The sequence below is a fragment of the Epinephelus moara genome, chromosome 19 (genome assembly GCF_006386435.1).
Source record: "Epinephelus moara isolate mb chromosome 19, YSFRI_EMoa_1.0, whole genome shotgun sequence".
NCBI classification, from domain to species: Eukaryota; Metazoa; Chordata; class Actinopteri; order Perciformes; family Serranidae; genus Epinephelus; species Epinephelus moara.
Window position 1 is genome coordinate 21,613,749 of NC_065524.1, and position 23,031 is coordinate 21,636,779.

The 23,031-nt window shown below is 41.5% G+C and overlaps 1 protein-coding gene across 2 annotated transcripts; it reads left to right on the forward strand.

Annotated features, from left to right (window-relative positions):
- The first annotated feature begins 404 nt into the window (after positions 1-404).
- zfand4 (zinc finger, AN1-type domain 4) lies at positions 405-16,924 on the forward strand. 2 transcript variants are annotated; one of them, XM_050071603.1, is made up of 10 exons: positions 405-766; positions 2,105-2,416; positions 4,753-4,828; positions 6,445-6,512; positions 6,663-6,849; positions 7,233-7,380; positions 7,917-9,149; positions 10,171-10,225; positions 13,923-14,040; positions 15,824-16,924. In XM_050071603.1, exons 2-10 carry the CDS (start codon positions 2,233-2,235, stop codon positions 15,957-15,959), a joined length of 2,205 nt encoding a protein of 734 aa, XP_049927560.1. In that variant the 5' UTR covers positions 405-766; positions 2,105-2,232; the 3' UTR covers positions 15,960-16,924. The 2 variants fall into 2 exon arrangements, with proteins under 2 accessions (XP_049927560.1, XP_049927561.1); XM_050071604.1 differs by having other exon boundaries at positions 405-665.
- The last annotated feature ends 6,107 nt before the right edge of the window (positions 16,925-23,031 follow it).

Below are 23,031 nucleotides of genomic sequence, written 5' to 3' on the forward strand. Positions count from 1 at the left end.
ATTTGCCTTACATATGAGATTGGGACGTGTTTGCTGGAATGAAGCCACAAACTGGCATGCACTTAAAAACACAAGGATCTCTAATTTTATTAAAATAGTATTTTTTACATCATGTGAGTGTATTGGAAACGGTTGAACTTTGTTTCAATAGGTGTTTTCATAATGGTGTGTTTTTAAATTCACCATTAATGTCCAAAAAAGATACCCAAAGTTTCATACAAACTGATGACAGACAGTGATTTGTACCAATTATGTCACCATGTGTGATTTTTTGTTTAGGACTGTAATAATTATAGTCTTTACAAATACAATAATTGGGTCCAAACTTAGAAGGATGTCAAAGTGCCTTTGACAACAAACAATGTATTGCCCCGCCTACCTTACAATGCGTGGCGCCGATTGGTTCCTTTGCCTGTCAATCAATCGTAGTCACAAAGGTGTTGTTCAGCTGCCTTTGACAGGTATAAAGATGTCGCCTCCAAGGGGGCCACGGCGACCGACAACGGCCGACAGTCTTCTATGTTCCGTGTGTAGTTTTTAGGGTTAAACAAAATGCTATGCTGATGGGTTCAAACGCAACATTACCCCCGACAGCTACACTGGACGGCGACGGACTAGAGCCCATGGATGTAGCCTAGCAGCCTGCTAGCTAACCACTGAGAAAGGTAGCCATTGTTTGAGTTGTTGGCTAACATGGCAACGAAAGCTAACATTAGCAACGTCGGCTAATGTGGGCTCCACTATCGCGCTGTTGCGGAAGATACTGGTAAGTCAAACGGGGTTTGTTAATAAAATACGAACGTCAACCAAAGCTTTAAACTATATTGTGAAAACTGTGAGGTTTGAGTACTGTTTGTGCGACCTTTCTATGCTAACGTTAGCCGTTGGGCGACTTCAACTCCATTCATCTCCGTTGTCAGGCAGCTGGTAGCTAGCTAACCTAGTTTATCTCTTTTCGCCGACATGCCCTGTGGCTCCTGCTTTGGTGGTGCCGTCAATCACTGTATTATTAAAGGGTTAATGTAACCAGAGGCAGTTTGAATATAATGTCGCTAGTGACTTGAAAACCAGACCGTTTTCTTCAGAGAATGGCCTGTTATGACAACCTGATTGAGTACGCCTCAGGCATCGCATACTAACATTACAGAGCCGACAGCCAGAGAGTCAGTTCATCTTTGGTGTTTTACACCTCACTGTGGGCATCAGTTGTTACTTGAGCGACTCCAGTAAGGTAAAATAGTTTAATTTAAAGGGCCATTGTGTGTAGTATGTGCTCTGGATAGCAGCTGGTGGACAAATATAGTCCAAAACACAAAGGACAATGTACAATGAAAGCTAGATACTGATGTCTTGGTTCCAAGCAGGAAAGACTGGTCTTATATTCTTTTGTTATTTTGCATTTTAAGTGATAGAAGATCATGTACACATATATCAAAGTGTCATGACATACCGTTATATCAGATGTTGAATTCAGCTTGTCTTCATTTTTCCCCCTAATAAATACAAGCATGATTGGACTTAGGCTATCTGTCTGTCATGCAGATTAAATTTTGGTTAATATTTGTTGGCCCAAGAGGTGATCTGTCAAAGGCAGCGAGCGGTCAGGCACAGGACACCTCATACCACTGATGGGCTTATGTAACACACCTGATCCTCTTGAATTTTGGCCAGGGCCTTAAATGCTGCACTGAATTTTTCATGAGAGGGTTGCACATGTCTGCTGCCACAGATACATGTCCTTACTCTAAAACATTTGCTCTGAAATTTGAAAATACTACAAAAAAGTTTTGAGGACATTTTTATTACACACAGGAGCATGATTTTGTCTTCTACCACTGGTCCATCATGTCTGAACAAAAATGCAGTTGAATACATGAATTGATTGAAAAGTCTGTTTAAATGTTGCATCCACGTGCAGTCAACTGGACTTGGCTATCACAGGTTAGGTTTTGAATTTCAAAGTGTAGGCTATCACAAATGTTTTCTGAACCTGTGGAAAGGACATATAATATGTTTGAGACACTAGGTTGCAGGGAATGGTTAAACTAATCAAACCTTCTTAAAAGTTATGATAATCATGCAGAGTTTTTGTCTCTTCTCACAGCTGTGGTCGTTCTGCATGATGTGTGAAGGTTGTGAGGAGAGTGAGCAGTGCCTGTCCCTCTCTCCCTCATCTTGGGCCAGCCCTCCCATTTAACCATATCCCTAAAGTCTCTCTCCCACCCTGCCAAGATGACCGACAGGAAGGAGCCACCCTTCTTTAATGACGACAGCGTGGGAGCTTTTCACTATAAGCTCCCTTTCTATGACACTATGGAGCTCTTCATAGAGACCCTGACAGGGACCTGCTTTGAGCTGCGTGTGCTGCCCTTTGAGGCTGTCATTTCAGTCAAGGCAAAGATCCACAGGCTGGAAGGTAGGACGCACACAACTGTGTTGTTTGCATGTTTAAGTCCACTGTGGGGGAATAGTATTCATACTCTAGAAGTAGGGCTGCCACGATTAGTTGACTAATTGATGACTATTAAAATAATGTTCATCGTTCTTTTCATAGAAAGGTACTATAAAAGTTCCCCAAAATACTCTTATTGCAGCTTCTTACGTTCAGATATTGGCAGCTTTACACACTCTCCCATGACGGTGAACTAAAACCCTTTGGCGTGAGTACGAAACAAGACATTAGATGACATCATTTTGGGGTTTGGGCGAGACAGATTTTTCGATGAAATGATTAGTCGACTAATCAAAGAAATAATCGACAGATTAGTCGGCAGTGAAAATAATTGTTAGTGGCAGCCCTATCTAGAAATTTTATTGCACTTATTGAGCCAGCAAGTTGTGCCAATTAGTTGATTGACTGGTAAAATAAAGGCTACAGGAATGGCTCCTCTGGTATACTGCATGTTTACATACTGTAAACTGTAACTGTAATTTGTTTGACCACTTTGTATGGTCTATTCAGTCTTCTATAGTGAGTTGCTCAAAGTTGTTTTTGTTGTTTGTGTTGTTTTTTTGTTTGTAAAAAAACAGATGCCAAAATAAAAAAAAAACTTGAATTTAGAGCCTTTAGACTTAGTCACTGTACACATAGTCTGGCTCACAGGATTTAAAATGTAGGTATAAAGCATGTCTTTGGCCGCCTTTCTAAGACGGCGACATGCGTTCTGTGTGTTACCATTTTAAAATTTCCATCACTACGTGAAACTACTCTCACACAGCAAGACATATCTCCACACTTTGTTTTAGGGCTCTGCATGGAACAACAGCAACCTCCAACCTAGGAACCTACAAGCTAAACATCTTCATGTGGCGTTTTCTTTTGTGGGCTTTAGCCATTTTAATGCAGTCGTTTGCCTCTTCACTAAAAAGTGTACCCTCTCGACGCTATTTTGCAAAGGCACCATCACTGAATTCTGGGCTTAGTGCCATTGAAGACGATTGTGATCTGTTTAAAGAAGTGCAAACAACCCAGAGTGCTTTTTCCCTTACTGTGGAATTATGATTTGTTTAACCAGACTTTTTTTCAAGTGTTGGCACAGTGCGAGATGGGTCTGGCTATGTGAGACTGCTTTACACCTTGATCAGCGTTGAGTAGGGTTGTCAGGTTTTATTTGAAATTCAAACTACTGTGTGTTGGAAAAATATTAAATATTCGACCGATAATGTAGTCCTAATGTAAAATTCAGTGTATACTACTACAGGCAGTGCCTTTTTCTCCAGCAGTGGGTACTTGTAAAATGTACTGTCACTCAGACCCACCACATGCATTGCTATTGTTGTTCCTCTCATTTATACAAAATTGAAGAAACAAAAATGTGTAAAGAAGTCAGGTTGTTTGTTGACTTTGTAAAATGCAACTGCCTTGATAATATTACTACAGAAAATCCAAGGACTTACCTGTTGGCTTGTTTTTTGAGTCCGGCAGTAGAGGCAGCATGAATGAACCCAGCAAAGTCCATTCTACAGAGTAGTCAAGGATAAGGCCACGTAGGTTGTGTTTGAATTAATCTGAATTAATCATCTGTTAGCTCTCATTTATTTTGACCTTGGCTGTCCTCTAAGGTATCTTTTTTGTAGACCAGGATGACCTTTCACATCTACATTCTTTGCCGCTGTTCTCATTTTTGGTCAGAAAGGCCTCTCTGTGCTCTCTGTGTGTGAGGAGGTGTGTCAGCCAAGCCAAGTGTGTTTGTGATGGGGCAAACTACTCTGCAATGAAAGGACCACTGCTCACTCGCTAACACTGGCTCACCTCCAGCTCCGGGTCAGCGAGTTCACTCATTGTGGGCACAGGGCGCTTCCTGACTATGCATCTCATTTCAAGGAGTAGCTCTAGTGAGCCTTTGTATTCATTAGACTGTCATCCTTCAAGTGGAGTCTTATTATTTTGGTCTCATTTGCAGTAATATTAGGTTGTAGCCCAGTCAACCTCATGCATCTGACAGCTTTAGCTGTAGGGTAAGCTGTGTTGAGGTACCACTGTAGCATCTCAACAAGTTTTTTTAAATGTGCACTATTTTAATTAAACAATGCATCTGGGATTTACCCCCTTTCAGCAGTTACATCATTCTGTCTTTAGGGGGCAGGCACGAATCATCTTTAGAGCAGTATAGATGCTTCTGTTGGCAGCATTCCCATCTTGTCTGACTGTCAGATTAGTGAACTTAGTCTATGAAATATGAACAGGTCCATGTCAACTTTGCTTGTTTTCTCTCCTACCCTCTCTCTCTCTCTGTCTGACTGTCTGTAAAGGTATCCCTGTTGCCCAGCAACACCTTATCTGGAACAATCTGGAGCTGGATGATGAACATTGTCTACATGACTATGGGTAAGTCTATTCCTGCAGAGCCTTCCTGTCCTTCAGAGCACTAACACTGAGGCAAATCACACAGGCGAAGTTTGTTGGACCAATTATTAGCAGTATGTTTGAAAACACCCCGCGTACGTTTAGAGTCATTTGCATGTGCACTTTAAAAGTCCCCCTGCTGTGGCGGTGACTCAGTCTTCAGTTCAACATATCGTAAATGAGCCAGAGATGTAGAGGCGGATGAGACAAGTGACATACTGGTCATATTTAGAGAGCTTGCCCCTCCACTCTTGTCAGTTTATGAGATGCAGTCCTCACCCTCCAGTGCTCCGCTGGCTGCAGATGGTGGTATTGTTATGAATGCTTGTCACTTAATTTTCCACATGAACAGCCCCTGGTGAGATGTTGCTCGGCTTGCCTATCGCACTGCAGCACGGTTTTGAAGTTTTAGAAGCGGAGGGGTAGAGCAGGCAATGAAACATCTGCTCATCAGAAACAAATGTTCCAGTGGAATTCCCAGTCGTGCACTTGAGTTCATCTGGAAAACATCCTGACCCTTGAAGTGCTGTTTACTTTATATCAGAGCATCTCCCATCTGCCTCAGAAGTAAAGCATTTTACTCTAAATGTAAATATGTTGCTTTATGTTATTTCCTTCTCTCCTATTACAATTACACACACTGGGGAGTGTGTTACAGTACTCTTAAAGGAAAAATTTGCCACCTTTTCTATGGATGTCCAGGATGCATTGTGCGAGAGCTTTTGATGCCCAAATAAAACACAGACATAGCCTCAGGTGACTAAAAAACCTCCCTCAATGGTCATCTACCCTCTCGGCCCTGCTGGTCTTATTTGTTTTCCCAGTTTATCTTCAGGATCCTGAGGAATTGTCCAGCACACCTCCGTCCACCTCAGGAGTAAGAGTTTCATGCTTTTCACTTTCACTTTCATTAGTAACGCACACACGGGCTCTCTTGGGCTCTCCCAGCGTCGGCAACGTCCAACAAAAATCTGCCCACGTTGACATTAATTGCAGCAGAATGATTCAGTTTCTGTTGGCATCGGAGGACAATTTGAGCAAAGGCTCGACCAGCTGGTGTTTGCTCACGGCAGCTCCGGATCTGGAGCGTCCCCGCTGGCTGTATCCTCTGCACGGCAGCCACAGTCTTGGTTTCTCTCCGCTGCATTTGTTTGTTCATATACTCTGGCTCGAATAAATACAACTGAATGTCTAAGTCAGCCAACCCACTGTAGCTTTGATATGTACCCTTTTCCATAACATCCTCTGCACTCATATTTTGGGATTCCATTTTTGTTGTTGGTAACAAAGGTACTTTGCCATATGAGCAAAGACAACAAGCGGCATCTAGAGCCCCCTCGGCTACCCAGAGGCGGAAAATCAGGCTGTAGTTTTTCCTTGCCTCCAACTATATTGATGTCACATCAAATGACAGCTCTGGATGCAGGAAGAACAACAGATTTTGCAGCTTTCTCAGTCAATATAGCCCACACTGAGGCGTTAAGTGCCTTAGTTGACTACATTTACTTTCAGCGCTACTTGGACATTCACATAAAGAGTGGCAAATTTTGCTTTTAACTTATTGGCTGTATTGATCATCAGTCTGTTTGTGTTTGTAGCATTGCAGAAGGCTGTACTTTGAAACTGGTCTTAGCTATGAGGGGAGGCCCAATTAACACCAGGAGAGGTAAGAAAAAGATCTTATATCCACATGACAGCTGGGCATCTTAAGTTTTATATTATATAAAGATTTTCAAAGTAATTCCCTCACACATTAGGGAATTTAAAAATGCAGTTACTCGTTTTAACCACAGAACCCTCATTGTTATTCTGTCAGTAACCATGGAGGATCCTATCAAAGAGGTGACTGACCTGATGGAGACCACAAAGGAGGAGGGTTGGGAGAAAACCTTGGCTAACAAGCAGGTTACGTTTGTGGTCTATCGTGAGGGTGACCAGCTCAACTTCTTCCGAGTGGTCGACAGAGGAGATGGCACCCTCACCCCTCTGTCTGAATCTCTGAGGTTAGGATATTGTCATGATGTCCTTGTTGTTTTTGAGCACCATTATGATATCATTGTATTATTATCCGTTCAAATATTAAAACTATTCACATAAAAGGAATGTGCCAAGGGTTTAGTCACAAACAGAATCATCAGAAATAATCGGAGACAATTATATTGACTATTAAGAATGTTAAAAGGAGAAAAAGAGGAACAAATGAGGAACAAACAAGATAAATAAGTATAATTATCTAATTACACAGCCGGTGCTGAGTACTTAACATTGATTATTCAGTGGTAGTTGCGGCAGCTGAGTTCAGTGAGCAAGGCCACGGAGGAGAGAGGGCCAACAGCTTTGTTAGATCACTAATAGAAAGAGTGTTTTTGCCTCTCATATTTTCCAGCGGTGGCTCGGTGTACAATGTGTGTGCAGAGGAGGAGGAGGATGGAGAGAGTTCTGCAGCTGCACAGCAAAGCCTTGAGAACTCCATCACCATGAACAAAATGAAGCTCCTCAAAGCCAAGATGGAGGACATGAACCTCAACAAGAAGGTTGGAAGCTACTGGGATTACAAAAATTAGAATTGTACCGCCTAGTGCTAATGTGGCCTTCACACATTATTCATTTTCACACCATTTAAATATAGACGTGCTATAAAAAGCAGGCATTGTCTGTGTCTGTGTCTGTGTCTGTGTCTGTGTCTCTGTTAAAGCTATTCTTCTAAATGTTTCATCAATATAACAATGATACCAAATTATGTCTAATATTGCCGTCACATAGAATCCTGCTTGTCATAATCATGGACTAAAAATGGTAGCCTGCGACTATTTTGCATATTGCAGATGTACTGCGCCAAACACTAATTTGCATGTGTTTGTAAGAGGATAGAGCTTTTCATTACATTAAACTGCACTGGCGTTTAAAGATTTTTTTATGCTTATAATTAATTTATACAAGCAGCTGAAATCAAGTGATGAGATAACCACTATGATTTTATCATTTTACAGAATGGGAAAAATACTGAATATGTAGAGTACATTGGAGAGGATGATGTGGTAAAATCTGAGTGTCTGTGTCTGTCTTCCAGCCGAAGAAGTCTGCAAAAGTGAAACCACGGCCCCCTGTCAGCCCACATCCCTGCGGTGGCTCTCTAGGACCTTCAAGCACACGTCACCATCATCGCCTCTTTCGTTCGCTCCCCCAGATTAACCAGCCTTGGCAGTCAAATGCACAACTACCTCCAATTGCAGACCATGAATCCATAGACCCCTCCCCACCTTCTGCTGCTGCAACCTCTGCCCACTTTTCTATCCCCAGACGACCCCCTCCTTCTTTCTCCTCGCCTTCTTGTTATATGCTTCAGGAGGAGGAGCCATGGGAGACGTGCCCACCATTTGCAAAGATCAGGCCCCCTCCCAAAGTGTCCCGGTTGGACATTGGCAACACCAGGTTGATGAGGGACTGTGTGTACCCTCAGCTCCCTCCACTGTGTATCAGGGGGCCACCTGAAGCCACCTTTGACCCAGTTGAGCCTGCAGGGGAGGCAGTCGGGCTGAGTTTGTTGGAGGAACCTGCTGGGCTGGTGGTGCCAGCACAGCCTGGAGCTCCATTTGGGGAATTGTTAGACCCTCTTAGTCTGGATGTGTCCACCCAACCAGAGGGAGGTTGTCGGTCCCTCGAGGTCGGGGCTCAGCACCAGTTGCCGCTCTCCCCCTCCCCACTCAGTACCTGGACACTTGGGACAAGTGATAGTTTCACCAGCAGAGGTGATAGGACGCAGCATGGCACAGCATTTCATATCAGCCCCCCCTCTCCATTGCCCGTCCCCACCTCACCATCCACTTCTAGCAGACCGCTGCCTCAGGCTTTTGATTCCACTCTGTCCTGTTTACAGCCCAACCTTCAAGCACAATCCTCAGCACAAGTGAAGCCAGGCAGCACATCCCCTCACCCCTCCACCACCTCGTCAACTCATCCGCCACGACTCCGTGGCGTTAAGGTGGAGTCACCAGGCAAGAGGCCGGAGCTTATCTCCAAGAGGGAAGCAAGAGGCATCACTAAGATGGCCAACCAAGCCTGTAAGGAGCCACTGGGGTCCCTGAACAACTCTGAACTCCTGGCTTCTCTTTCCACAAGGGCTCCAGACAGCAGGGACGGCCTCGGTGAGGGTCTAGGACTCACACTGGCATTTCCCCCTGCCACTGCCTCAGGACCGGGCAGCTTTGGCTCCAGACTGCCATCCATCCCAACTAACAGGCTACTTCAGGGTGATCTGATAAGACAAATGTCACCGTTGCACCGGGCAGCAGCCTCTTACATGGTGAGTACAGAGAGGCGTCAGTGTTTGCTGCTCAGATTAGATTCGTGGAATAGTTTTCAGTCCTCATTTTATATTTTATTCTCCAGAGAACATCAGTGTTTTTAAGTGTTTGTAGGTTTTCAAACAATGTGTTCTGTAAATTGCTCCCACTTAAATTTGAGTAATAGTGACTGCCAGAACTTAGTCTGTGCTCATCCCAACCCACAAAGGTAGCAGATGCTTTAAAGTAAAGTATTGTTTTTTGCTATAATAGTCACAGCGTAATCTTGATATCACATTCACTGAATTGTTAAAAAATAATACACAATCTCAATCAGGTTCTTTACATTGATTCAGTTGTATTTGTTTTTTAGTTGTTGAAAATATATCAAAAATTGCATACATTGTACTGTCAAGTATTTTAGATGTCATGCAGCATAGTAAGCATTCACTGATCAGTCATTTAGAGATGAGAATTGTCACTTGTGATATCAAGATATGAGTTTTGCCATGAGATGGGGTGATAATAGTATCTTCCAGCCTTAGAGCAAAGCACACAGTATAATGATGATAAAGAAAATACCCACACGTTGCTTCTCAGTTGAAACATTTCATTAAAATGCAGTAATTAGACATTAAGCCAAATGAGCTCCAGTGTGGTGTAATGTGTGTAAGGTTCAATTAATACAATGTGAAATGGTTTCCAATAGAATATCAAAGTGTATCCTATTTGCAGGATCATAAAAGCAAAGTCCAATGCTTTGTAAGTTAGATGCACAAGGCGAAATGCAAATATTAGTCATGATTGATGGAAAACAGCTGAATGTAAGAAATCGGAGATCTGTGATAATCTGATGGTCCCCCTTGTGAAAAGAACATCAGTTTTTTGAATGTCATTTTCGCTCTTTTTTGTCCTGCTGCATGAACTTAAACACTTATATATAAGTAAATATATACACAACTTACTTTTTGATGTTTTGTTCCTTTTTGTTTATTGTTTTATTAATTTTGAATTAAAAATATTTCATGTTGCTGTTCTCAGGCCACCAATACTCTTGCATCAGCTGGGGGAGTCATGACATCATTCGGGAGAATAGGTAAGAGAGACACACAAACACCTTCATGTTTTCATAAAAGCACCAGCATATAAAGAGAAGTGCTGCACTGTGGTGGTGAGATTGCACATTTGAGTTGTGGACTTTACAGCCACCTGCTGTACCAGCGTGCGTCGTAGGCAAACGGCTCTGAACGGAGATGCAGTTCTTGAGAGGTGCAGGCGCATACAGAGAGGAAGTTGCTCTGTGAAAGTCTTCAGTATATGTTGTGTGAGCGCTACAACAAAGCCCCGCAAGGGTTTTAAATATTCATTATTGCTTCAACTGCAGAAGCAGCACAAACAACATAAGGCGCCAGGCCTACACACAAGCACACTGACTTATTTATGTCGACCACTGATATGCTCAGACTACCTACAAAGAGGGGGTATACAGGGTAAATATAGTGCTGCAGGTAGTGAGTCAAGGTACTCCTATTTTCCTGTATTGCTGAACTTTTGTTTATCAGTGTTTCCCACGGAATGAGAACTTATTGATGGTGGTCAATGAATCGACTGCAAACAACATTCAGCAGCCCAACAGCTGCACATGAATGATTTTTAAGTCAGTTTGTACTTTCGACTGCATTTCTACAGAGTTGTGAAAGGACTAAATCATAAATAAATAAATCACAGCCTAGAAATTATTTCAGTATTTGAGTGGGCCTCCAAAATATATTCCATCTATCAGAGACACTAAGAATGCTGACTCTGGTGTTCACTCCTCCATGAGTCTTTCAAAAAAGATTAATTTTAGAGACACCCTTGGCAGTAATTACAGCTTCAGGTCTTTCTGGAGTCGCCTTAACCGGCTTTACACACCTACACTGTAGTGTTTTGTTCATTCTTCCACATAAATACCCACTAGTGCTGTCAGGATATATGGGAATTCTTGGAAAACTCTCCATATATAATTTAGCAGAATTCCAGTCTGGACTCTGAAGAGGCCATTCAAGGACATTCTGACTCTCTGTTATTGTCTTGACTATGTTGTTGTGGTCGTTGTGCTGAAAAGTGAGTCATCCCTCCACTGTGAGATTGAGTGTGCTCTTGGCTATGTTTTTTTTCCCAAATGTCTGTCTATATTTGACATCATTCATAGTTTCATCAATCAGGACATGTTCCCCTGCTTTACTGCTTTACCATATGGATGTGTTGGCCAGGTGTAAGCTGTGGATATAGGAGCATTTGGCATTCAGGGCAGAGCAGAGAAACTTTCCTCTCATCCATCTAGTTCTTTAGTACAGCTTTTCAAGGTGTTTTAGTGACTTATTTAGGATAAGTTAAATAAAAGGAGGTGGATCAATCTGTTAATAACAATCTGAATGCACACAGTATATACATAAGTAATTTCAGTATTTTTGGTTTTGTTGTTAAAAATGGGTTCTCACTAGAGTTGCCACTATACTGGAATTTCTAACATTAATGCCAGGGATGCACAACATTGGATTTTTTGCCTATATCCAATATGCTGATATGTAACAATGCATTTGACCGATATTGGTATCAATATATCCACTTTTTTCCCTACCTAATTTTAGTGATCATCAAGTCTTTTCTGTAGTAGAATTAACATCATAGGCATGCACACTCTTATTGTGATGGCCCACCAGCAGTTGGAGACATGAAATACAATACTTTGCAATGTATGCAATATCCATTCATTATGCCAGTAGTATGTAGTTATGTAGTAAACATTAGCAATAAGAGAGAACAAGGGAGCGCAGCTTGTTCCGTTGTATTGATTTTGCAGAAAATGCATGTTGAAATTGTTTCGAATATTCAGTATCAATATGTATGAAAAAATCAACTACTTCTCACTTTGTTGCCATTGATGAAAATGTCTCTAACTGCTCTGCAAAGTCTAGTTGTTAATGCTTTATTTTACAAGTCCATAATTTCCTAATAATTTCCCAGAGGTTTCTTGGAAGGAACTGTGCAATTTGGTACTAATTATAGGGATAACAGAGACAGCATTCAGTTGCATGGAGTTTCCAGTAGTAAAGTAATGAGAAATTATTATTTACTCGGGCTTAAGTGGAGCTATTTCAAGGAGGAAGTTTTGCCTAGAAAAATATTACCTTGTTCTTTCAAGGAAACTTCCTTGGTAATTAGTAGGAAAATCCAGATCTGTACAAGATTTTGATTGGGCTGGAATGCAGATCCATTGTTCATGAAAAACCCTTTGTGTGCCATGAACACCAGCTTTGACAAAAATCTCTTTGTACGCCATTAAAACATTTTAAGTTTTTATCTGTCATCAGTGACTGATCTGCAGAGCAACACAAACAAAACACAGTCAGGAGTTTCAATGAAGATATCAACACTGACAGCATGTGGCACAAGCTGAGATACTTTTAAATTACAAAAAAGGTACCTTTGTGTCTCTCGGTGCTCCGTGTGCTGAGAATATGTCAGATCCTCCGTATTAAATGAGCCTGATCAGGATTGGCAAAGAAAACCTCATTGGGACAACCCTTAATTAAATGATAATCAAATTCAAGTTTGGTCTACAAAACAAGAGACTGTGGAAAATGTGCTTGGGTCTGAATATGTTTGAACCCACTGTATGTCTGTGTGGCAGCAGATTAAAGTGCACAAAACAAATAAAAATCCAATCCCACGCCCAGCTGCTTGACAGCGAGCTTCCTCTACCTTCATCACAGAGCTGTCAGTTTTATCTGTACGTTCCCGTATCCCCACGGCTCACAAACCCTGCCGTGCCGCATGCTTCCACAGACACGATTATCACCGGTACAAGCTGACATAAACTGGTGTTCCCTGACTTAGGAAATGAACAGTTTGTTTTCTGACATTTCCTAAAATTGCGACAAGGAAATGGTTCAAATGGCAAAGCCTGAAAATGCCCCAAAACCCCTTTCAGACAATTATCTGCAGCATTCCAAGAACAGCAGTGTCACAACTGCATTCACCACTGTTTACATCGAGTTTAATTGCCTGCAATCTAATCTAACGACATCATAAACCTCGAAATGAATTGTCAGGACTAACAAAGAAACCAGAGATAAAAAGACATGAATGTGTCTGTGTGTTTTTGAGAGATTCTTTTCTGGCAGTTTATTCCTGTGGGTATCAGGTGACAGACATTAAGCAGACATATTGCATAATATGAAAGCGCTCTCCTTGTGCTCAATGAAATGGCAATAAGATAAAAACTTAGACAAAACAAAGTAAAACGGTGAAGACTGACAGGTTTTTAGAAATGTGCAGTGAGACTTAAAAGCATATTGCATTTCTGGCCATACTCCAGTGTGTGATTTCACAGCAGGTGTTTTGCCTTTGACATCTGGTGAAAACGGCTGCTTTGACATCATCGCTGGGGTTCGGTAAGAAGTACAACATGCCTCAAAGTACTAAATAGAGAAAGATGTGCAATTTTCCTCCCTAAGGTTTTCTGTGTTGATGTAACCTTTTTATGGCTTCATGATTGCTGTGATGATCTGAAGTCTGAAATGTTAAAGAAAGCACAAATTAAAGCGGAGGCTGTCAAATGTTCCTAAATCTCCAGTTATGCCGTGTGCAGACACCGGGGGCACTTGAAATGGTATCATTTACAGAAGAGAGCCGAGCTACGTGACTGGGCTGTGTGTGGATTAATACAAACCTTTCCAATACGCCATCAGCTGCTCCCCCCTGGCTCCTGCAAAGCAAACAATAAAAAATGTTTACTCTTTTCGCAGGCACTCCAACATACCACCTACCTCCAGTCAAAGCTCCCACAGGCAGCAAGAAGAAGAGCTCAAAGCACTGCTTCCTCTGTGGCAAGAAGACTGGCCTGGCCACCAGCTACGAGTGCAGGTACAGGTGCCTTCAGCCTTTCAACCTGCACTCACTCACTCACCCACTCGCCGCTTGACTCTAAATCAAATCTCCTCCTATTTGTCATTCTTGTCCTTGAAGCAGCCGTTTTAGTAGAAAGTGGTCTTTTCCTAGTTCATTTTGTCTCGCAGCCATCTTTCCAGTGAAAACACGTCTCTGTTCACTGCTTGTTCTGCCACAAGTTATTAGCGTTATCAAAGTTATCCCCACGACATCAATCTGGATCACTTCCCTCTCTCGGGGCTTGTCCGGCGTACATCCTGAGTCTGATGCAACAGTGTGTAACGTAAGGCCCCCGACTGTGTTCAAAAGACTAACTGATGCTACGGCGATTAAATGAGTCATATAATTTACTCAATATTAGCGCTCATAAGTGAAATGAATTACAGATAGTACATAGTAGAAAGAGTGTTGCTCTTTTCACTAACAGACTGATATGCATAGAGAGATTAAAGCCCACAAAGGAAGCTTTTAGTCTAAGAGAACTGCTCTGGAGGAGTTAGAATAAGGAGGGAGTAATGTGACTGCATTTATACTCAGCAGAACAACCTGATGATTTAGCAGATGATCTTAGCTGATGGAGAAACTAGAGCTGCAGGCCAACCAAAGAAAATCTTGGTTGACTGAAATTCTACCTACTGTTCAACCATTTGATTGGTCAATTCTTTGCAATGGGAGCACCGTGTATTTACACCATACTACAAATGCAGCAGCATGGCGAGCCACTAAGAGTGTATTCTTTCCTGAGCACTCCTATAAATGCTGTAGCCGCTTGTCACTGTTACTCAGCTGTCCAGTCACAGTGGTGGAGGGGTGGGACAAATACCACAAAGACAAACTGTCATATCTTAAGGTTACATGTACACGTGCTGAATAACAACAACAATGCAGGAGAATTAATACTGCTGGCCACATAGGCCGGCCGGTCCGTCCTGTCCCTACGTGCTTCAGCCTTGCCTTCATCCAAAGTATTTGACCTTGTGCCGACATCTTTTACTTCCATGAATATTCTGAATCGTAGCAAACAGACACAAACACAGCGTCTCAGCTGAAAAGATACTGCGCCTCCAAAGCACTCTATCGCTCCCAGCTGGTCGGTTTCAACAGGGTAGAAACACTTAAGTGGACACCAAGGAGGCTAAAAAGAGGAGACTTCATGGCATCATATCGCGTCATGTTAATTAGGTACAACAAATTTGCAGTAAAATCTGGTCTGCACTTGCGAAAGGCTCAATACCTGGCGCACTATCACAGAGCATGGGGACGATTGATTCATTTCACTGAGGCGACACAGTCAGCCTTGGGTTGGAATGAATTTTATACCAAAAATAAAGGTGTGAGAATTACAAATCCGCAATCACTGACAAGGTGTTTAATAAAAGCACACAAACAAATGCTTCGAGTGCCAAGTTACCCACAAAGTTCTGTCAGGCCGAGCGCACCCAAAGAGCACCTAAGCAGACACCATCCCTTTTATTTCTAGTGCTGTCTGCTTTAATCCTCCAGCCATGTCCCAGCCTTAACTGAATAGCCTTGGTGGACACAGTCTTATGAAAGTAACACCAGTGATTGTCGGCCAATGACTTTCCTTGGACAAGAGCATATCGACCAACCGCCTGTCCACAAGGTGTCAGCCATAGGTGACACTGAATGTTTTTATTTCCCGACTGCAAGGTCTCTTAAAACCTTTTTTAAAAATGTAAAGTACCGTTTCTGTGTTTTTGCAACCCTACCAAAATATCTGTTTATTTGAACCCTGCAGGTGTGGTCACAACTTCTGTGCCACCCACCGCTACGCAGAGACCCACGACTGCACATATGACTACAAGAGTGCCGGACGAAGATTTCTGCAAGAGACCAACCCTCTCATCAGTGCTCCCAAGCTGCCTAAGATCTAGACCCTAAACCAGGGACGACCTGAAGAACTACAGGTTAGACTGACTGAACACAAGAGATTCTGCAGAGTCATCTCTAGCAGAGAGAAGGAACTTATTCACCACTGTGTGCTTTTTTTTTATCAGCCAAGTTTGCTTAAAAATTTAAATAAAATATTCTGCAAAGCCAAGTTTGAACAAACAGGTGTGGACTGAAACGGCAAAGAACTAATTATCACTTCTTGACAATGTGAAGATGTTTATCCTTTTTATCTGTTACCTTGTGCTTTTTTCATTGTGTATAAACAAAACAAAACAAAAAAAACTGTGCTTGTATGTAGGTAGTTTTTTGCTAAATATATCTGCTGCACGTTCAGACATATCTATTTTTAGTTTTGTCGGCCTTTTTTTTGTTTCCTGTTTTAAATAGGACCGCTGATGACTTTTCATTCGACAAGTCTTTGAAAGATGCACTTTAGAACTATCATGTTTATACATTTGACTTTCCTTATTATGGGGGGAAGGATACTTAAATTTCCGTGTTTGTCTAATGAAGTGCTTATGTTGTCGTCATCCAGATTTTTATATTCCTCACCTCTACACATCTTTCTTACATGGGCACATGCATACCGACATCACTAATGAAATCTTTCTTAAAGCAGAACATTTCACCCACTTATTGATGAAATACTTAATATTTATTAATGAATATTTAAATTCAAGGTTGGTTTTGAAATAGCAAGTATGCGACGTGTGTAGGTGTGAATGTCAGTTGTAATCTGTAATCCTATTAAGTAAACTGTATTAGGATTTGGGATGGGGAGGGGGGGGTGTTTATGGTATTTATGATGTGTCTACAAGTAAGGTGGTTGCCATAAAAAATCTTTTGTAAGTCTTTTTTATTGCTCAGCTGTTGCAAAAACTTTAAATGCTGTTATAGTATCTACAGGGGTTTGATCTAATAAAGTTTCTTTCCATACATACATACACCGCCGACTCCTGTGTGTTTAGATCCAACGCCTCTCTAATTATGTTTCCAATTAACTGATTATTTTTTCACAGGTACAGATGGTTTGTAATTTACTCGTTTCTTTGCAGTGTCCTCAAGCCTGGCTGTTTCGCTTCCTCATTATTTGCACGTTGAATGTTTGACCTTTCCTGCTGCTCGCCTTTAATACTTCTCATATTACTGTGAAGGAGATGAGAAACCGTTTGTGTTTGTTATCACTGACTAATTCTTGTCACATTAACTACCCTGTCCTCCTGACGCAGACCCTCGGCCAGTTCCTAAGCAACAAGCGGAAATGAATTTGCACCTGTTGATTAGCCACCCCACCCCCACCCCCCAATTCTCTTGATTTCTAGCCAAAATTGGGACAAATATCTTGTTAGATCTTACTTCATTAGTGCTGTGTCACCGTCACAGGACAACTCTGTGATCCTCTTACTGGGCTACTGGAAGAGGTGAGAGTCACCTGAGGCCCCACGATGTGATATGATCACGATACTCAAGTCACGATAGAATATTATTGCAATTATGAACGTTTTACAATATGGTAAGTCATGTCCCCAAAGGCAAACTTTGTCAACATCTGTTTTATTTAATAAGATTACTCTTCCAGTCTGTTCATCTCACTTCAATCATTTTTATGGCAGCAAAATGTATCAAGTGGACTGAAAAAAGCAGTTGATATAACTATTTTCAATAGGCTATGAAGAGTTAAAGTTGTATTTGCAACGTTAATAATTTATATAGTAAGAAATAGATACTTTACGTACAAGTACTAATGCAGTGTGGCCTCCCAAAATATTGTGATTTTATGCTGTATTGATTTTTTTCCCCCCCAGCTACTATCAGATAATTTGTTCAGCATGTTTGTTTGTTTTAATGGGATGTCTGCAGGTTTTAAAAGGGTGTTAAAAAATGGCTTATATTCAAGTGTTTAAATTTTAAGCCTTAAAAGTCCATCTATAATTTTTCCATCCTTTAATTTAAGTAAGTAAGTAATCTAACTCACTCTAATAACCATATTACTGCATAAAAACTACCTCTGCATGGGACCACATATGTACTTCTTTATATTTACCTGCAATGTTTGAATAAGAACCAAGATGATTTCTCTGAAAATCAGTCTTCAGTTTGGTTAAAAATTATCTTAAAAAGGTCTTAAAATGTTAAATGTGAGTGTCTGATATCTGTAAACATGCTGTGTAAGTGCCAGAACAAGAAAACAAACTAGAAAAAGATTAAAAACGAGTGCAAGTGGTCAACCTCTCAGATCTGCTGCGGATCTTCTGCCACCGTAGTTCTTTTTCGAATGCAATGTCTGCATATTAATAATTTTGTCAGGGAGAGCACTTCAAAGCTATAGTTTGTTTACATGCACACATGTATAACACAAATTAATCCGTTAGAGTGGAGTGCAGATAATGTTGCAATCAGTAAATATGAGAACACTTTGAGTAATCAGACACATAAATACGTGGTCTTTCTTTGCTGGTGAGTCACTGAGTAGTGGAGAGGTTCAAATGGAAAGTGGAGGTGCTGCCCATTATACATTCTGCCTTCACTTTAGATGCTGTTTCTGTGCAACAGACAAACCTGGACCTGAGTCACGTCTCTGCGTTTTTATCTTCACTTTCCTCCATGTTGTCTGGCTTTGATCCAAGATAATTGGGCTGTGCAGCATATACTGCTGAAATACTGCTTAGTCTCTCCTGGCAGATAAATGCACCTCAGCATGGAGAGCAGCATCTTTTTTTAAGACTGAGTGAGTTTACAGGCATCTTCAGATTAATTTTAGGAAAATACTTCATGCTGATTTTGTTTCAAACTCATCACTGCAGCAGCAAGACATACTATTTTTATTAGGCGGAGTTTCTGTCAATTTAAAGTATTTTTTATGACAGAATTTGTCATGTAGTGTACCGACAGTGGTGAATGTAATAAAAAGTACATTTTTAAAATAATAAACATGATAACATATCAAAGTATAGGCTGCACCAACACCTGTCAGTTCAGTTTAACCAGTACTTTGGTTTATGACCAAATACCATAGACTGTATTAAAAAATAATGGACATAGCCATGGTGACATCACCCATTGGTTTGTGAATTCCTGTTTTGAAGCCCAGAGTTTGACATTTTGGCTGTTGCCATCTTGGATTTTGAAGCCAGATGTGACTATATTTGGATGAGAGGGTGAAGCTTGGAGCAGCGAGGGGTGCGTCTGACTCATAGACTGTGGTGATGCCTTGCAAACAGCCTGTCACTCAAAACGGCCACACCCTTAATTATGCATTACTTTAGACAGAAAATCATAATTTAATTTAATTAACCTAACTTGCATGTTTTTGCACTGTGGGAGGAAGCTGAAGGACCCAGAGACAACCCACACTGACACGGGGAGGACATGCAAACTCCACACAGAGGGGCCCCAGCTGGCTGGCGGGTTTGAACCCTGAACCCTCTTGCTGTACGGCGACATGGGGGTCTATGGGGGATAAACTCTCTTTTGGAGCTAGCCTCAAGTGCTCATTCAAGTTTTTGGCACTTCCACATTGGCTTTATTTTTCCACCCTGGAGGTTCCGCTTGCCAAATACCTGCAAAACTAATGATATTCCCATCAGCCTCTGATGTGCTTTGTGTATAGTGCTAATTTGCAAATGTTAACATGCTAAACTAGGATGATGAACATGAAACTGAGGGTGTTTTCAAACTTGGTCCTTTTCAGTCCTCTAAGCAGACTCAGAGTAGTGACTCAGCATTTTTGCAGATATCTGAACACTACAAGAACACTCAGACCAATCTGAAGCAAACAGTACTCAGACCATTTCAGGAGGTGGTCTGAGTACGGTTCTCTTCAAGTCCACGGTGCGGTTCGGCTAACCTGTGCCTTGTGAACACAAAGTGCTCCAGGTTTGCTTTGCTCTCTGCTATTGTATTTATCCCTCTAGATCACATCTGAATAGACAGATGAAACATCAGCCTTCAATGCTTGCAAGGACGCAGGATGAGGAGTAGTTTGGACCACGGAAGACACTGCTCGCCTCCAGATGTGGAATGTAGAATACATCAAATGGCAACAGTCTATAGCACACAGAAACGTTAAGGTTTTCCTCCAATTTGAATTCATCTGAAAGCGAGGGGCCTCATAACCGCACTGCAGTGCCACATCAAAGTAAAAACAAAACTACATCAATACATATCATATATAGACTATAGTGTGAACAGGAAGAGGACTGGCCCCATCAGAGCTGACGCTGATCAGAAAGAGAACTGAGTCCTCTTTCAAATTAACTGACAATGAAATGATCTGTCCACTTTTTGGTGCACTGTAAGAGGACTGAGGATGGTTTGTTTGTATGTGAAAACACCCTAAATGTTGCTTGAACATCAGCATGTTTGAACTGTCATTACGAGCATGTTAGCATGCTGACGTAGCATTTCGCTCAAAGCTGTGCCCAAGTGCACCCTCACAGAGCTGCTGGCATGACAGTGCATTGTTTTCTTTTGCCCACAAGGGCTTATTTTAGATAATATACCCAAATTTTGGCATCCTCTATCCTCCGCTAATTCAATTTCAATTTCAATTTTATTTATAAAGCCCAATATCACAAATCACAATTTGCCTCACAGGGCTTTACAGCATACGACATCCCTCTGTCCTTATGACCCTCGCAGCGGATAAGGAAAAACTCCCCAAAAAAAAACCCTTTAACGGGGAAAAAAAACAGTAGAAACCTCAGGAAGAGCAACTGAGGAGGGATCCCTCTTCCAGGACGGACAGACGTGCAATAGATGTCGTACAGAACAGATCAGCATAATAAATTAACAGTAATCCGCATGACACAATGAGACAGAGAGAGACAGAGACAGAGACAGAGACAGAGACAGAGACAGAGATGCAGGTAATGACAGTAGCTTACAACAACATTATTGAAAGTAATAATATTACAGTTCTGGCTACTGTGGTACAATATGTTGAAAGTATGTATTAATATCTGGCAGTATACATGTGTGACAATAGTCATATGTGTATAATAACAGTAGAAGTATGACTAATGACTAATGACGGCAGCAGCAGCAGGAGGCATCTGGCAGGACCACGGCAGCAGCACAACCACACACGTCACGCTGTCCAGGCACCGCTGCGATATGAGTTAATTGAGGGTTACATTAAAAAAGGCACATTATGTATGATTCCTGATGGGGAACTTGTTGCTCATGACTGTTGCGTGAGTGACTGAAACAGTGGTGACCCAACATTGTGACTATTCTGGTGCTGCGCCACACAGAAAAACCCTGAAGACACAAATTTCTGTGCCACCCTAAAGTGAACACTGGTGTGGTTTGGGCCACCCGTATGAAGGCTCTCTAGGTCTACCACCGGGACAACTGCTCACCTGTTGCATTAAAGAGCTGTGTTAAGTTTTCTTTGCCTCTGAAAGACTTTTATCAAGTCCGATAAGTGAAGTAAGGTAGGTGTCTCAGATTAGCCTTAGAATCAATTCATTTCAAACAAAGCCTACGTTTCAAAGTTACAAAGGCAGGCCTGGAGTTTGAAAGATGTTGGTGTTTACAAGTGTGGGAGGGGGCATCAAGGGAAGTGTAGGATCCAGTGTTTTTGGAGTTTGACCCGTTCCAGAGAATAAAAGTCAGAATATCTCGGCTTCTGCTGCATCAACTCGGTCCAGTCTTTTCCAAATATGTGTCTTGTGAGTCACCCAACTTTATGAAAGTCTAATACTAAATCATTGCACTCTTTCATGCCTGGATTCTTTTTATTCTCATAAGGTAGTGTACCTTTTGGGATATATACAGGATTTGTCAGAGCATTTGATTTGGTTTGCTACAATTGTTTCTTCTGTTGGAAGAGTCTTCCAAGTGTTCCTGTGCAGTGTGTCGCATAACAAACCAAATGCCTATTTTCTACTTTCTGTTTCAGGATTATTCAGCTTGCCACTTGCAACTCTGCCAAGTTCTGCAAGTCTATATTTTCCACAGACCAAAAAAAAACAATGCTTCTTTTCCTTTTTTTTCTAAACATGGATTTCAGAAGAAGAAATCCAGCTCAGCGAGGGTGGCAGTGGACATGCTGAATACAAAAATCTGTGCAGGACTGGGAAGGATTTTTTGAGAAGAGACTGCAAGTTAATGGTTACCTATTTAACAGTATTCCCTTTGGGCAGCTGAACTGCACACTCCACCGGGGAATTATACAGTTTCTTTATGTGATTTTTGCCTTTAATATCCATAAAAACAGCAGATTTGTGGAGCTGTAATGAGAATGTCCATTCATAACTAACCACTAAACTGTTTCATGATTAGAACAGAACAAGCTCTGCTGTCTAATGAGGAATAGTGATGACAAGTTGAAACCACCTCATAGGAATGTGACAAACATTTACCAGAAGTCTGCTAATTTTACTGAATGTGATACCTCAAAGTCCTTTTTTTTAATCAAGTATTTGTAGTATTTATTCAAAAGATATTTTTCCAGAATCAAAACACAATCCTGTTACCACTCAACCGTGTTTGTTGTTCAAAATAATATGTATGAAATGAGAGCGTCAACGCTGCTGAGTCATGCGTGCACAGAGTCGGAGGCATCAAAACACAAGACAATCAAGCACTACCAGTCTGACAGGTTCATTGTACCAGGTAAGAAAGCAGGAAGGACACACGCCAAGAATATCTTTACACTTTGAAAACAGAGGGTAATCTTTTACCATCTTGTCCCCTCCTCATGTCCAACCCCACCTACTGACAGGCACGCTGAACTCCTGTGACGAACTCATCTCTTTCTACCCTTGTAAGTACACCCCCTTTGTCTTTCACCCACTACCCCCTTCTTCTTTCTGTATCTCTGTCTGCTTCCTCATTCGTATGAACTCTATCATGTACACTATATATGACCTGGCATGTCAGCATTTTGTCATGCAGCCAGCCCTTCCAGTGAAACAAACAAACCCTGTCTGTGGGGTTGGATACACCAGTCAAACTCAGTGTAAATGGCTATATGTAAGTATCTCTCTGTGGCTGCTTTTCCTCCTTTTGTTGTTAAGGTAATATTTGGATTTCAAAGGTCTAGTA

Coding starts and splice junctions, on each gene's coding strand:
- zfand4 (XM_050071603.1), top strand. CDS start 2,233: ATGACCGACAGGAAGGAGCCACCCTTCTTTAATGACGACAGCGTGGGA. Junction 7,381..7,916: donor ACATGAACCTCAACAAGAAG/GTTGGAAGCTAC, acceptor TCTGTCTTCCAG/CCGAAGAAGTCTGCAAAAGT. Junction 10,226..13,922: donor GACATCATTCGGGAGAATAG/GTAAGAGAGACA, acceptor CTCTTTTCGCAG/GCACTCCAACATACCACCTA.